Consider the following 15609-nt stretch of genomic DNA (forward strand, 5'->3'; position numbering starts at 1 on the left):
GCAGAGTGCTAAGGGAAGCGTTTCACACCTCTTTTAGGGCAGTACGCTGGCTGAGCCAATGAAAATCCCGAGGTAAACAATCGGCCTTGGAGCGCCCCAAGAGAAGCTTCTGTGAAAAAAAAATTTAGAATAAAAACACCAAAAGCATTCCCAGTACTTTACTGACGTCACATCCACATGAATTGCAAAAATAAAATAAAATACAATCACATTTACCTCAGATAGATATTCCTTCCCTCACTGCGGCTGCTACAGCTGGAACCGCCAGCTTTCACAGGTGGTCCCACTAGGGCACGCCACTGGGCGCTTAGAATCAGATGAGTGTCAAATTTCGAGCCAGTGTTGCAATCAGGGACGCAGCACACTGGCTCATCTCTCCCGGGCTCTGCGCTCCTGCAAACCCGGCACTGAATGTACCGACAGGGCACTGGAAGCTGGTCACCTGCCCGGAAATGCTTTCCACCGCCATTACCGCCCTTCCAGGGCGACAACAGAGGTAGAACCGAAAATCCAGCCCATGTGTACAAACTCAGCCGAAGTGACTGTGCTGCTCTAGAACATGTCTTACTCTTTGATATGACCAAAAAAGTCTTGGTTTGTGTTTTAATTTAATGCAAGACTTTTATAAAAGAAAGAAAGACTTGCATTTATATAGCGCCTTTCACGACCAACAGACATCCCAAAATGCTTCACAGCCAATGCGGTTCTTTTTGGAGTGTAGTCACTGGCCATGGCTCATCCTGGACAGCAGAGTGTCCTTTGGGCTGGTGTGGGTGGGGGTGGGGGGGGGGGGGGGAGGGAAGGGAGGAGACCAAGAAAATCAACGCCCAAGTCTTTTGTTTATCTGACTGGGGTAAAATAGTAAAGCTTACAACCTGAATATTTAAAACTTCAATAAAAAGAAAAGAAAGACCTGCATTTATATAGCGCCCTTCTGGATGTCGCAAAGCCCTTTACAGCCAATGAAGTAGATTTTTTAAATGTAGTCACTGTTGTAATGTAGGAAATGTGGCAACCAATTTGCACAAAGCAAGCTCCCACAAACAGCAATGTGATCATGATCAGATGAATCGATTTTTAGTAGTGATGTTGATTGAGGAACAAATATTGGCCAGGACACCGGGGATAACTCCCCTGCTATTCTTCAAAATAGTGCCATGGGATTTTTTTACATTCACCTGAGAGTAGACGGAGCCTCAGTTTAACGTCTCATCCGAAAGATGGCACCTCCAACAGTGCAGTGCTCCCTCAGCACGGCACTGGAGTGTCAGCCTATTGTAGCTTAAAGGTGACCAATGTTACAAGTTCACTTTCAGAAGGCAATTTTCTTTTAAAAACCTTACATTATAACAAATGCCCTTCTTCTCATAACTTAAATCTGCATACTGAGACTATTCTCTTTCTCTTAAGGATGATGTTCAGAGTTTGCTAAAAACCCTACAGCTGAGCACTCGTCAGCTGCACCATATGTGTGGCCATACCAAGGTATGTATGCCTGCAGGACCCAGGATTGTGGAGTTGGAAATAGTTGGTATCAACACACTTTCTTGTTATAGATTTGAATTTAATGCAAGATTATCTAAAGATTAAGATGTAACCTCCACTGTTACTTAATTTTGCAATCTAATATTTCTAATGGAAAAGTTTAATCAGTTTAAATACTAGAAACTATGAGGATCTTGTAAATTCATTTAGGTGATATAAATGAGAAAGATGTGGGAAAATATATCTGTGTTTGTACCACTACCGGTACCTCTGTATCGAGAATGCCAAAGCCCATTTCACTGAGAAAAACAGAAAGTGCTGGAAATACTCAGCAGGTTAGGCTGAGTAGATGGAGAGAGAAACCGAGTTACCGTTTCAGGTTGATGACCTTTCGTCAGAACTGGAAAAAGTTAGAAGTATAGCAGGTTTTAGGCACGTGCAGAGGCAGGGAGGGGAGGAAAGAACAAAAGGGAAGGTAGGTGATGGGGTGGAAGGTAGGAGAGATTAAATGACAAATGGTTTGATTGTACAAGGCCAAAGGAGATGGTAATGGCACAAGTAGAGAAACAACAGATGGGTCCAAAAGAGCCATCCAGCTAGTTTGGATTGAAGTTCAGCTTCTTACAGTGAAAGAAGTGTCTGAATCAACTGTGCCACTCTAGTGAAGTTACTGTAAACACAGCATCTATGGTGGTGGATGGAACAGAGCTCTGTAGGGACCCAGGATTGTTCAAATTATGATCAATGATTAGATTTACAGAAATATGTTGAGAAATGCAAGATAATGTGTATTGGCGTTAACATAATTGTTATTACATTATAATGGGTAAAGTACACAAGAAAAAACATTTATATGTGCTAGCAAACTAAACATTCACAGTGTCGCCATATTGAATAGCTGCAGATGCCGAGAAATTAGTATATGGTGAATAAGTCACAAGTGAATTGTGGCATTTTTAAATAAAATGCCATTAGTATTAAAGTAATGTGGATCAGAAAATCCAGCCTATTGTCTGGAATCTGTCATGAAGTTAGATGTCTACAGAGCACCTGTGCTTGGAGGGGATACATCTCGAGAGTACAAGGGTAGTACCCAAGAACAGGACAGTGCCTTTAATGATGTCCCAAAAATCATGTGAATTGGCAGGTAGACCAGCTAGTCCTACATTAATAGAAAGTAAAATTTAAGTAGTAGTTTCTTTGTGTATTTTGATGTTTTTAACTACTATCAATCAGGAGTATACGGATGTCTGTGCTTTATTGTCAATGAAATGTCTTCTTCCCTTCCCTGCTGGTTTATTTATAGCTCAACCAGGATACCAATCTGACCAATCACGTCCCATTGCTGAAGAAGTTGTTGGAATTATTTGTGTACCGAGTCAAAGCGATGTTAACCATTAACAAGTGCCAAGAGGCATTCTGGCTGGGAAACCTCAAAAACAGAGACCTGCAGGTGAGTATAAGTAAGCATAGATTTATGTTTCTGGTTCATTAAAGTGGAACTGTATTCTCCTGCATTGTCACAGGCTTATTGATGTGTCTCAATTGCTTTTTGTTACCATACTTTTGACTTCACAAATTGCTGGGTTAGAGAGTTAGGCTAGTTTGAATCATAGAAAAAAAATTACGACACAGAAGGAGGCCAAACGGTTGTAAAAGAGCTACCCAGCCTAATCCCACCTTCCAGCACCAGGTCTGTAGCCCTGTAGGTTATGGCTCTTTAAGTGTAATGAGGGTTTCTGTCTCTACCACCCTTTTAGGCAGAGTTCCAGACTCCCACCGCCAAATGTTTCCTCATCTCCCCTCTAATCCTTCTGCCAACTATTTTAAATCTATGCCCCCTGGTTATTGACCCCTCTGCTAAGAGAAATAGGTCCTTCCTAAGCACTCTATCCAGGCCCCTCATAATTTTATACACCTCAATTAGGTTTCCCCTCAGCCTCCTCTACCAAGGAAAACAACCCTAGCCTATCCAATCTTTCGTCCTAGCTACATCCTCATAAATTTCCTCTGCACCCTTTTTAGTGCAATCACATCATTCCTGTAATGTGGTGACCAGAACTGCACGTAGTTCCTCCGAAGCCACAAATATTCCCTCCTACACACTCCTCACTCCCTCCTTGCTGTGTTGAAATCAAGAATCACCGCATCATCTTCTCATTCTTTTTCAGAATTACAACACTTGCATTACTTACATCCTTCAATCCTACGGTCTGCTGATTTTTTTGAACACCCAAGGGTGGCATCACCTAGTCACTGCTTCCTCATAGAACAATACAGCACAGAATGAGAGTATTCGGCCCATCGAGTCTGCACCGGCTCTTTTGAAGAGCATTCCAGTTAGTCCCACTCACCCGCTCTTTCCCCATAGCCCTGCAATGTTTTCTCTTTCAAGTATTTATCCAATTCCCTTTTGAAGGCTACTATTGAATCTGTATCCACTACTCTATCAGGCAGTGCATTCCAAATCCTAACCACTCCATGCATAAAAGAGTTTTTCCTCATGTCGCTTTCCTCTGGTTCTTTCATCTACATCATCTCCTGTTTTAGTCTTTTCAGCTTTGCTGGTGACTTGCCTGATGGACATTTGCCATTCCCCCACCACCCGAGTTTCTCAATTTTAATAAAGACACTTTGAATGTCCAAGGCCACCACCAACCCTGGTCTGGAACCGGCTGCAACAGCGAGCTTGATACTGACAATAGGGGACTCTATTGTAAGGGGAATAGATAGGAGTTTCTGCAGCCGCAACCGAGACTCCAGGATGGTATGTTGCTTCCCTGGTGCAAGGGTCAAGGATGTCTCTGAGAGGCTGCAGAGCATTCTGGAGAGGGAGGGTGAACAGCCAGTTGTCGTGGTACATGTACGTACCAACGATATAGGCAAGAAGCGGGAAGAGGTCCTACAAGCTGAATTTAGGGTGCTAGGAGTTAAATTAAAAAGTAGGACCTCAAAGGTAGTAATCTCTGGATTGCTACCAGTGCCACGTGCTAATCAGAGTAGAGGGAGCAGGATAGTTAGAATAAATAATTGGCTTGAGCAGTGGTGCAAGAGGGAGGGATTCAAATTCCTGGGACATTGGAACCAGTTCTGGGGGAAGTGGGACCTGTACAAAAGGGACGGTCTGCACTTGGGCAGGACTGGAACTGATGTCCAGGGGTAACATTTGCAAATGCAGTTCGGGAATGTTTAAACTAATATGGCAGGGGGATGGGAATCTATGCAGCGAGACAGGGCAAAGTAATATGGAGTCAGAAACAGATGGTAGAAAGGTAAAAAGCAATAGTGGAAGGCCGAGTAAACAAAGGCAAGAAACAAAAAGGGCCACACTACATCAAAATTCTAAAAGGACAAAGGGTATTAAAAAAAAAACAAGCCTGAAGGCTTTGTGTCTTAATGCAAGGAGTATCCGTAATAAGGTGGATGAATTAACTGTGCAAATAGATGTTAATAGATATGATGTGATTGGGATTACAGACACGTGGCTCCAGGATGATCAGGGCTGGGAACTCAACATCCAGGGGTATTCAACATTCAGGAAGGATAGAATAAAAGGAAAAGGAGGTGGGGTAACATTGCTGGTTAAAGAGGAGATTAATGCAATAATTAGGAAGGACATTAGCTTGGATGATGTGGAATCTATATGGGTAGAGCTGCAGAACACCAAAGGGCAAAAAACATTAGTGGGAGTTGTGTACAGTGTAGTGATGTTGGGGAGGGCATCAAACAGGAAATTAGGGGTGCATGCAAGAAAGGTACAGCAGTTATCATGGGTGACTTTAATATGCCTATAGATTGGGCTAACCAAACTGGAAGCAATACGGTGGAGGAGGATTTCCTGGAGTGTGTAAGGGATGGTTTTCTAGACCAATATGTCGAGGAACCAACTAGGGGGGGAGGCCATCTTAGACTGGGTGTTGTGTAATGCGAGAGGATTAATTAGCAATCTCGTTGTGCGAGGCCCCTTGGGGAAGAGTGACCATAATAGGGTGGAATTCTACATTAGGATGGAGAATGAAACAGTTAATTCAGAGACCATGGTCCAGAACTTAAAGAAGGGTAACTTTGAAGGTATGAGGCGTGAATTGGCTAGGATAGATTGGCAAATGATACTTAAGGGGTTGACAGTGGATGGGCAATGGCAGACATTTAGAGACCGCGTGGATGAACTACAACAATTGTACATCCCTGTCTGGCGTAAAAATAAAAAAGGGAAGGTGGCTCAACCGTGGCTATTGAGGGAAATCAGGGATAGTATTAAAGCCAAGGAAGTGGCATACAAATTGGCCAGAAATAGCAGCGAACCCGGGGACTGGGAGAAATTTAGAACTCAGCAGAGGAGGACAAAGGGTTTGATTAGGGCAGGGAAAATAGAGTACGAGAGGAAGCTTGCAGGGAACATTAAGATGGACTGCAAAAGCTTCTATAGATATGTAAAGAGAAAAAGGTTAGTAAAGACAAACGTAGGTCCCCTGCAGTCAGAATCAGGGGAAGTCATAACGGGGAACAAAGAAATGGCAGACCAATTGAACAAGTACTTTGATTCGGTATTCACTAAGGAGGACACAAACAACCTTCCGGATATAAAAGGGGTCAGAGGGTCTAGTGAGAAGGAGGAACGTCGGGAAATTGTGTTGGGGAAGTTGATGGGATTGAAGGCCGATAAATCCCCAGGGCCTGATGGACTGCATCCCAGAGTACTTAAGGAGGTGGCCTTGGAAATAGCGGATGCATTGACAGTCATTTTCCAACATTCCATAGACTCTGGATCAGTTCCTATCGAGTGGAGGGTAGCCAATGTAACCCCACTTTTTAAAAAAGGAGGGAGAGAGAAAACAGGGAATTATAGACCGGTCAGCCTGACATCGGTAGTGGGTAAAATGATGGATGTCATTGCAGCGCATTTGGAAAGAGGTGACATGATAGGTCCAAGTCAGCATGGATTTGTGAAAGGGAAATCATGCTTGACAAATCTTCTGGAATTTTTTAAGGATGTTTCCAGTAGAGTGGACAACGGAGAACCAGTTGATGTGGTATGTTTGGACTTTCAGAAGGCTTTCGAAAAGGTCCCACACAAGAGATTAATGTGCAAAGTTAAAGCACATGGGATTGGGGGTTGTGTAATGACATGGATTGAGAACTGATTGGCAGACAGGAAGCAAAGAGTAGGAGTAAATGGGTACTTTTCAGAATGGCAGGCAGTGACTTGTGGGGTACTGCAAGTTTCTGTGCTGGGCCCCAGCTGTTTACATTGTACATTAATGATTTAGACGAGGGGATTAAATGTAGTATCTCCAAATTTGCGGATGACACTAAGTTGGGTGGCAGTGTGAGCTGCGAGGAGGATGCTATGAGGCTGCAGAGTGACTTGGATAGGTTAGGTGAGTGGGCAAATGCATGGCAGATGAAGTATAATGTGGATAAATGTGAGGTGATCCACTTTGGTGGTAAAAACAGAGAGACAGACTATTATCTGAATGGTGACAGATGAAGGAAATGGGAGGTGCATCGAGACCTGGGTGTACATCAGTCATTGAAGGTTGGCATGCAGGTACAGCAGGCGGTTAAGAAAGCAAATGGCATGTTGGCCTTCATAGCGAGGGGATTTAAGTACAGGGGCAGGGAGGTGTTGCTACAGTTGTACAGGGCCTTGGTGAGGCCACACCTGGAGTATTGTGTACAGTTTTGGTCTCCTAACTTGAGGAAGGACATTCTTGCTATTGAGGGAGTGCAGCGAAGGTTCACCAGACTGATTCCCGGGATGGCGGGACTGACATATCAAGAAAGACTGGATCAACTGGGCTTGTATTCACTGGAGTTCAGAAGAATGAGAGAGGATCTCATTGAAACGTTTAAAATTCTGACGGGTTTAGACAGGTTAGATGCAGGAAGAATGTTCCCAATGTTGGGGAAGTCCAGAACCAGGGGTCACAGTCTGAGGATAAGGGGTAAGCCATTTAGGACCGAGATGAGGAGAAACTTCTTCACCCAGAGAGTGGTGAACCTGTGGAATTCTCTACCACAGAAAGTTGTTGAGGCCAATTCACTAAATATATTCAAAAAGGAGTTAGATGTAGTCCTTACTACTCGGGGGATCAAGGGGTATGGTGAGAAAGCAGGAATGGGGTACTGAAGTTGCATGTTCAGCCATGAACTCATTGAATGGCGGTGCAGGCTCGAAAGGCCGAATGTCCTGCTCCTGCACCTATTTTCTATGTTTCTATGACATTATTGTACCACCCTCCTTATGTGTAACTCTGTGACACACAAAGACTGAAAATATCTGGTGTTGTGCATAGTCAAATGGGGCACTAGTCGCCCCCATTGCTACTCAGCAATGGACAGTGTTAAGTTAAAATATTATTAAAGCAGGAGGACAGCCCAATGGAAAACTGGTTTGTTGGTAGGATGTGGGCATATAGTGAGTACCTGCTGCTGAATGACATGTCGAGGAAGGTGCGAAGATGAACGGCTCAGCGCTTCACAACAGGAATGGAGAGGGAGTTAAAGGATAGGTCACAATGGGTTGCACTCATAAGAACATAAGAATTTGGAACAGGAGTAGGCCATGAGTCTGCTCCGCCATTCAGTAAGATCATGGCTGATCTTGGGCTCAGCTCCACTTCCCTGCCCGCTCCCCATAACTCTTCACTCCCTTATCGCTCAAAAATCTGTCTGTCTCCACCTTAAATATGTTAAATGACCGCAGATTTACTACTCTCTGAGAGAAGAAATTCCTCCTCCATCTCCGTTCTAATTGGGCGACCCCTTATTCTGAAACTATGCCCCCTAGTTCTGGATTCCCCCATGAGTAGAAACATCCTCTCTGCATCTACCTACGTTTCAATACGATCACCTCTCATTCTTCTAAACTCCAATGAGTATTGGCCCAACCTGCTCATCCTTTCTTCATAAGTCAACCCCCTTATCTCCGGAATCAACCTTGTGAACATTCTCTGAACTGCCTCCAATGCAAGTATATCCTTCCTTAAATAAGGAGACCAAAACTTTTTTGCAGGACTCTAGGTGTGGACTCACCTATATTCTGTACTGTTATAGCAAGACTTCTCTGCTTTTATACTCTATCCCCCTTGCAATAAAGACCAACATTCTATTTCCCTTCCTGATCACTTGCTGTACCTGCAGACTAACTTTTTGTGTTTCATGCACAAGAACCCCCAGGTCCCTCTGTACTGCAGCATTTTGTAGTTTTTCTCCATTTAAATAATTTGTTTTTTTATTTTTCCTGCCAAAATGGATAACATCACTCTTTCCCACATTATACTCCATCTGCCAAATGTTTGCCCACTCACTTAGCCTGTCTATATCCCTTTGCAGATTTTTTGTGTCCTCCTCACAACTTGCTTTCTCACCCATCTTTGTATCATCAGCAAACTTGGCGACATTACACTCAGTCCCTTCAGCCAAGTCATTAATATAGATTGTAAATAGTTGAGGCCCCAGCACCGATCCCTGTGGCATCTCACTAGTTACCGTATGCCAACCAGAAAATGACCCATTTATCCCCATTCTCTATTTTCTGTTAGTTAGCCAATCCACTATCCATGCTAATATATTACCCCCGTGAGCTCTTATCTTGTGCAGTAATCTTTTGTGTGGCACCTTATCGAATGTCTTCTGGAAATCCAAATACACCACATCGACTGGTTAACCTTTATCCACCCTGCTCATTACATCTTCGAAGAACAACTACAAATTTGTCAAACACAATTCATGCATGTCCTGGTGGTTTGTTACAGAGAGACAGTTCCCCCACCACCCCCACCCCCAACCTACCCACTTGAAATTGTGTGTATGTTTGCATTGAGCAACACTTTAGAATGAAGTCTTCGCTGGTTTGAACGGTTCACGGATTTGACCTGTTGTTTTTGCACAGGGAGAAGAGATCGTGTCCCAGGGCTCCCAGCAGGAGAGTGGTGGTGATGAAGAATCACAGTTACCTGACGATGATTCAGACGAGGTAAGCTCCAGGAGGGACGGGTGGGGGACACAGTAAAATAACTTGCTGTAATTGTACAAAAAACGCTCTCGTGCTATTCAAGGCATAATATTGAATCAGCTGATGGGAAGAGAATTAAGACTAATTAATACTTGGGTATGGTTATCAGACAGTAATTCGATCCGTCGACTCCAAAGATTTCAAAATCAATATCATTAAAACAGATTATCTGGTCATTATCACATTGCTGTTTGTGGGAACTTGCTGTGCGCAAATTGGTTGCTGTATTTCCTACATTACAAAACAAAGGCCCCAAGTTTCGCCATGATTTACTCCTGATTTTTAGGAGCAACTGGTGTACAACGGAGTATCTTAGAAATCGGAATTCTCGCCATTTAGTTTGCTCCAGTTCTAGTCAGTTAGAACAGTTTCACTTTGGAACAGAATTTTTTTTTCAAAAGGGGGCGTGTCCGGCCATTTACGCCTGTTTTCAAAGATTCGTCAGTGAAAACTTACTCCAAACTAACTTAGAATGGAGTAAGTGAAGATTTTTGTACGCTCGAAAAAACCGTGTCTACACTTTAGAAAATCAGGTGTAGGTTACAAATCAGGCGTGGGGTTTAAAGGGAAGTTTACAAACATTAAACACTTCAGTTTTACAAATAAAGAGCCATCATCAATAATAAATGATAAAAACATCAATAAATCAACCAATAAATCAATCAAAAAAAATTAATAAGAAATATATATTTTTTTAAAAATCAATAAATAAAACATTTTCTACTTACCCACTGCAGCACCGGAAACCCTCCAACAGCGTGCTGGGATGCCCCCCCCCCCCCCAGTGTGTGTCTGTCAGTGTCTCTATCTCTCTGTCTGTCTGTCTGTGTGTGTCTCTCATTCTCTGTCTGTCAGTGTCTGTGTTTCTGACAGCGAGAGGAGGGGGGGAGCAGAGGGAGGGAAGGGGGAGGGATGGGGGAGAAGGGGGAGGGGGGAGGAGGAGAAGGGAAAAGGGGGGGAAGGGGATGTGGGGGGGGGAGAAAGGAGATGGTGGGGGGTGGGGGAAGAGATGGGGGAGGGAGGCTGAACGGGCCGGGCCCGTCTAGGCCCGAGACTTCGGGCAGGGTCCGTCTCCAGCACCAGATTTACAGGTAGGTGGCGTTGGGTCGGGTCGGGTCGGGATCGCGACTCGGGTCGGGGGGAGCGCGGGTCGGGGTCAGGGGGGTGGTGAGAGGGAGGGAGGTTCGGGTCGGGGGGAGGGAGATCAGGTCGGGTCTAGTCGGGGGGGGGGGGGTGGAGCGGGAGTCGGGGGGCGGGTGGGGAAGCGGGAGTCGGGGCGGGTCCAGTCCGGGGGCGGGGGTGGGGGAAGCGGGAGTGGGGTCGGATCCGGTCCGGGCGGTGGGGGGGGAGCGGGAGTCGAGTCGGGTCGGGAGGAAGCAGGAGCTGGGCGTGGAAGGAGCCTTATTCACGCAGCCCCAGTGAGGCCATTCGGCCAAGGCTCGGGGCTGCGTGCTTCGGCCCCTCCCACACAGTTTTGGGCGCCTGGAGCTACTGCACAAGCGCGCCCACTGTAGCGCGCATGTGCAGAGGTCCCGGCACTGTTTTCAGCGCAGGGACCTGGCTCCGCCCCCTACAGCTCGTGCTGCGCCGAGCTGCAAACGATCTGCAGGGAGCTGGAGAATCTGGGAGTTTTTTTTAGGCGCACTTTGTGGCGCGAAAAATGGGCGTCCAGGTCGGGACTGCGCCGTTCTAGGCGCGGCTCGAAACTTGGGTCCATAGTACTTAATTGGCACTATATAAATGCAAGTCTTTTTTTCTTCTTTTCTTTTGCATTTGGAATAATGGAAACCAGGGAGCAAGTTATAAAAGTTCAGATGGTCCCTTAAACATGAGAATGGTTCATAACAGCTTTGTGGTCGTATAATTTTAAAAAATAACTCCCGCCAATAGCCCGAGATGTGAGATACTAAGCCATGCAGACCATGGAGGTCCAGGGTTTGATTCCTGGTCACCGTTTTAACTGCTCTCCGCAAGGTGACGGTGGGGATACGCAAATTGGTATTGCTCTTCCGTGCTCGGAAGTGGAACGATGCATGCTCATGTCTATGATACAATATATATGTTTCTGATCTCAACCACGAAATAGAAAGAAGGTGTCAAGGAGAGGAGAGAGGGAGGGATAATCACACCAGGGAACACCTATCCCCCACAGCAACGGTCAGGGAAAAAGGGGTGGAAACCCTTAAGGTTGGGTCTCTGCCCCTTTTTATGTCATTGAGAATTTCTGTGACTTTGCCTGAGTTGCAGGGTAGGATGGATGAAGCGGGAAGGGACATACCCAGCCTTCCATCTCAGTTTCTTGAAGTAGCATCCGTGAGGTGCTCAAATGCAAGGGTGCCCTGGCAGGTTGACTTGTGCCAGGCGCCTCCTCAGATCAGAAGGTTTGAGGCGGGATCCTGTAGCAAGCTGAAGAGAAGACCCAAGATAAGTTGGATTCTTCTTTCTTAAGCGACCACCGGATCTTTGGGCTTTGGGCACCTTGTCGCTGTTGATCTCCCGCAGCAGCCAGAAGGTCTAGATGCCAGCGGCCAGACCTGCAGCTGTGCTCTCCTATTTTCTTGCTTTGTCAGGGGGCGTGCCTACAATAGGGCTGCAATTGTGCCATGTTGATGGTCCACCAGCACACCAAATTTGGCCATGGCTCATCCTGCATAGCAGAGTGCCCTTTGTAGGGAGGAGACCAGGAAAATCAACACCTCAGTCATTTGTTTATCTGACTAGAGTAAAATAGTAAAGCTTGCAACCTGAATATTTAAGACTTCAATAGAAAGAAAAGAAAGAAAGACTTGCATTTATGTAGCGCCTTTCAGGATGTCCCAAAGCCCTTTACAGCCAATGAAGTACATTTTTGAAGTGTAGTCACTGTTGTAATGTAGGAAATGCGTCAGCCAATTTGCGCACATCAAGCTCCCACAACCAGCAATGAGATAATGACCTGTTTTTTTTGTTATGTTGATTGAGGAACAAATATTGGCCAGGACACCAGGGACAACTCCCCCGCTCTTCAAGATACTACCATGGGATCTTTTATGTCCACCTGAGAGGGCAAACAGGGCCTCGGTTTAACGTCTCAACCGAAAGATGGCACTGGAGTGTCAGCCTAGATTTTTGTGCTGAAGTCTCTGGAGTGGGTCTTGAACTCACAACCTTCTGACTCAGAGGCGAGAGTGCCACTGAGCCACAACTGATCGATTATGGAATAATACATGAAGGGCTTCTAATGATACATTGGAACCTTAGTTTGCTATAGTACCTACAGAGGGGACAAAGAAAATTTTACAGAATTCGTTTGTTTTCTTGTAGGAGATTGAGGAGGATGGTAGTTGTGAGTCGGACACGAAGAAAGCTACAATGGATGATGATGAAGGCTCTGACAGTGATTAGGTATGTATTTATTGTACACAGCGCTACTGTATAAAGCAACTGGTAGCTCCTTACTAATTACATTTCAGAATGTACATGTATCAGTCAGTGCATGGCATTTCATCTGGTTGTTTTCTAACATCCTAGACAGTTTTCAAGGCAAGGGGTTAATTTTTTCTTCATAATTGGGATTTTGAGATCGACATTTCTTTGACTCCCCTTCCCATCGTAGCCTTCCTGAGATACATCTCCACATCAAAAACAACTTGTATTTATATAGCGCCTTAAACGTCCCAAGGCATTTCACAGCAGCGTTATTAAAGAACAGAGTTTGACACTGAACCATACAAAGGGATGTTAGGGCGGATGACCAAAAGCTTAGTTAAAGAGGTAGGTTTTAAGGAGCGTCTTAAATGAGGGATGAGAGTTCGAGAGCCTAGGACCTTGGCAGCTGAAGGCACGGCCACTAATGGTGGAGCAATCAAAATCGTGGATGTTCAAAAGGCCAGACTAGGTGGAATGCAGAGGTCTCGGGAGATTATAAGATTAAAGAGATAGGGAGGGGCAAAGCCATGGGATGGATTTGAAGACGAAAATGAGAATTTTAAAATCGAGGTATTGCTTAACTGGGAGCCAATGTAGGTCAGCAAGCACAGGGGAGATGGGTGAGCGGGACTTGGTGCGAGTTAGGACATGGACACAGGCACTGGGTTTAATTTCTGCTGGTGCCACAGTGCTTAACACAGTTCGTGTGGTGAAGGTACTCCACAGTGCTGTTAGGGAGGGAGTTCCAGGATTTTGATCCAGCGACGATGAAGGAATGGCGATATACTTCCAAGTCAAGATGGTGTGTGACTTGGAGGGGAATGTGGAGGTGGTGTTCCCATGTGCGTGCTGCCCTTGTCCTTCTAGGTGGTAGAGGTCACGGGTTTGGGAGGTGCTGCCGAAGAAGCCTTGACGAGTTGCTGTGGTGTATATTGTAGATCGTACACACTGCAGCCACGGTATGTAGGTGATGGAGGGAGTGAATGTTTAAGGTGGTGGATAGTGTGCCAATCAAGTGGGCTACTTTATCTTGGATGGTGTCGAGCTTCTTGAGTGTTGTTGGTGCTGCGCTCATCCAGGTAAGTGGAGAGTATTCCATCACACTCCTGACTTGTGCCTTGTAGATGGTGGAAAGGCTTTGGGGAGTCAGGAGGTGAGACACTCGCCGCAGAATGACCTGCTCTTGTTGCCACAGTATTTATGTGGCTGGTCCAGTTAAGTTTCTGGTCAATGGTGACCCCCACGATGTTGATGGTGGGGGTTTTGCCGTTGACTGTCAAGGGACGATGGTTAGACTCTCGCTTGTTGGAGATGGTCATTGCCATGTCGCTTGTGCCACGCATCAGCCCAAGCCTGAATGTTGTCTGGATCTTGCTGCATGTGGACATGGACCATTCCATTACCTAAGGAGTTGCAAATTGCACAGAACACTGTGCAGTCATCAGTGAATATCCCCACTTCTGATCTTATGATGGAAGGAAAGTCATTGACGAAGCAGCTGAAGATAGTTGGGCCCAGGAAACTGCCCTGAGAAATTCCTGCAGCGATGTCCTGAGGCTGTATTGATTGACCTCCAACCAATACATCTCATTATTATTTTCCTCCTTCGGGTTAGGAGTTTAGTGCACCTTATGGTATTGGACTAGCTACTCAGACATTGTAAATTCAGATTTCACAATGGTAACGTGAGAAATGAATTCATTAAATCTCGCCATTACCAGGTACGGTAGCATAGTGGTTATGTTACTGTCCAGTAATCCAGAACCCTGGACTAAAGATCCAGAGATGAAGTTGAAATCCCACCACCGCAGCTGTGGAACTTAAACTCAGTTAATTAAACAAATCTGGAATTAAACAAGCGAGTATCCGTAATCGTCATCATGACCACAAAACTATCGGATTGTCGTAAAAACCCACCTGGTTCACTAATGTCCTTTAGGGAAGGAAATCTGCCATCCTTACCCAGTCTGGCCTACGTGTGACTCCAGACCCATAGCAATATGGTTGATTCTTATCTGCCCACTGAAATGGCTTAGCAAGTCAGTCAGTTGTCGCCACCTTCTCAAGGGCAGTTGGGGATGGGCAATAAATGCTGGCCTTGCCAGCGACACCCACGTCCCATGAATGAATTTAAAAAAACATTTTGCAGGCTGACATTAGGGAAAAACTTATCATGAATGCTGCTGGATTGTCACTAATGTCCTTCAGGGAAGGAAACCTGCTACCCCTAACCAGTCTGACCTGCATGGGACTCCAATCCCACTCGACATGGTTGACTCTTGATGCCTTTAAAGTGGTCCAGTCAGCAAGCCACATACATAATTTTCTTAGGACAACTAGGGATGGGCAATAAATGCAGCATCACCAACATCTGAAGAACATACAAAAAAAACCTTTAATTTTGTACCTGTAGCCATCCCAAGTTACATCTCCAACTATTGACGTCAAATTAGGGACATTTAAGTTTGGTTTATTAATGTACTAACAAGTAGTTTCTTTGAACATCAAGGTAAATCCCGATCTCTGCCAAGACTGTTGGAGGGAGCCAGGGAATATAGACTGGGAGTCCGTCCTTTGCACAAGAGAAAATCAGTGGATGAGTCGCACCTGTGTTTACACATTGCTTGCTGGCCAGTTACAGAACAAAATAGGCATTATGGTTAGGTAATGATGCGAACCCTAAGGAGGGCAGACAT

At 45.3% G+C, this 15609-nt stretch overlaps 1 protein-coding gene across 2 annotated transcripts in view; it reads left to right on the top strand.

The window, feature by feature from the left end:
• Positions 1–15609, top strand: part of fancd2 (FA complementation group D2) — a 107231-nt gene that overhangs the window by 88340 nt on the left and 3282 nt on the right. For both annotated transcript variants that reach the window (XM_070895580.1, XM_070895581.1), the window contains exons 40-43: positions 1411–1485; positions 2792–2938; positions 9383–9466; positions 12809–12889. In XM_070895580.1, coding sequence (XP_070751681.1) covers positions 1411–1485; positions 2792–2938; positions 9383–9466; positions 12809–12889 — 387 coding nt within the window. The remainder of the gene's footprint in view (positions 1–1410; positions 1486–2791; positions 2939–9382; positions 9467–12808; positions 12890–15609) is intronic.

The sequence above is a fragment of the Pristiophorus japonicus genome, chromosome 12 (genome assembly GCF_044704955.1).
Source record: "Pristiophorus japonicus isolate sPriJap1 chromosome 12, sPriJap1.hap1, whole genome shotgun sequence".
Lineage (NCBI taxonomy): Eukaryota > Metazoa > Chordata > Chondrichthyes > Pristiophoridae > Pristiophorus > Pristiophorus japonicus.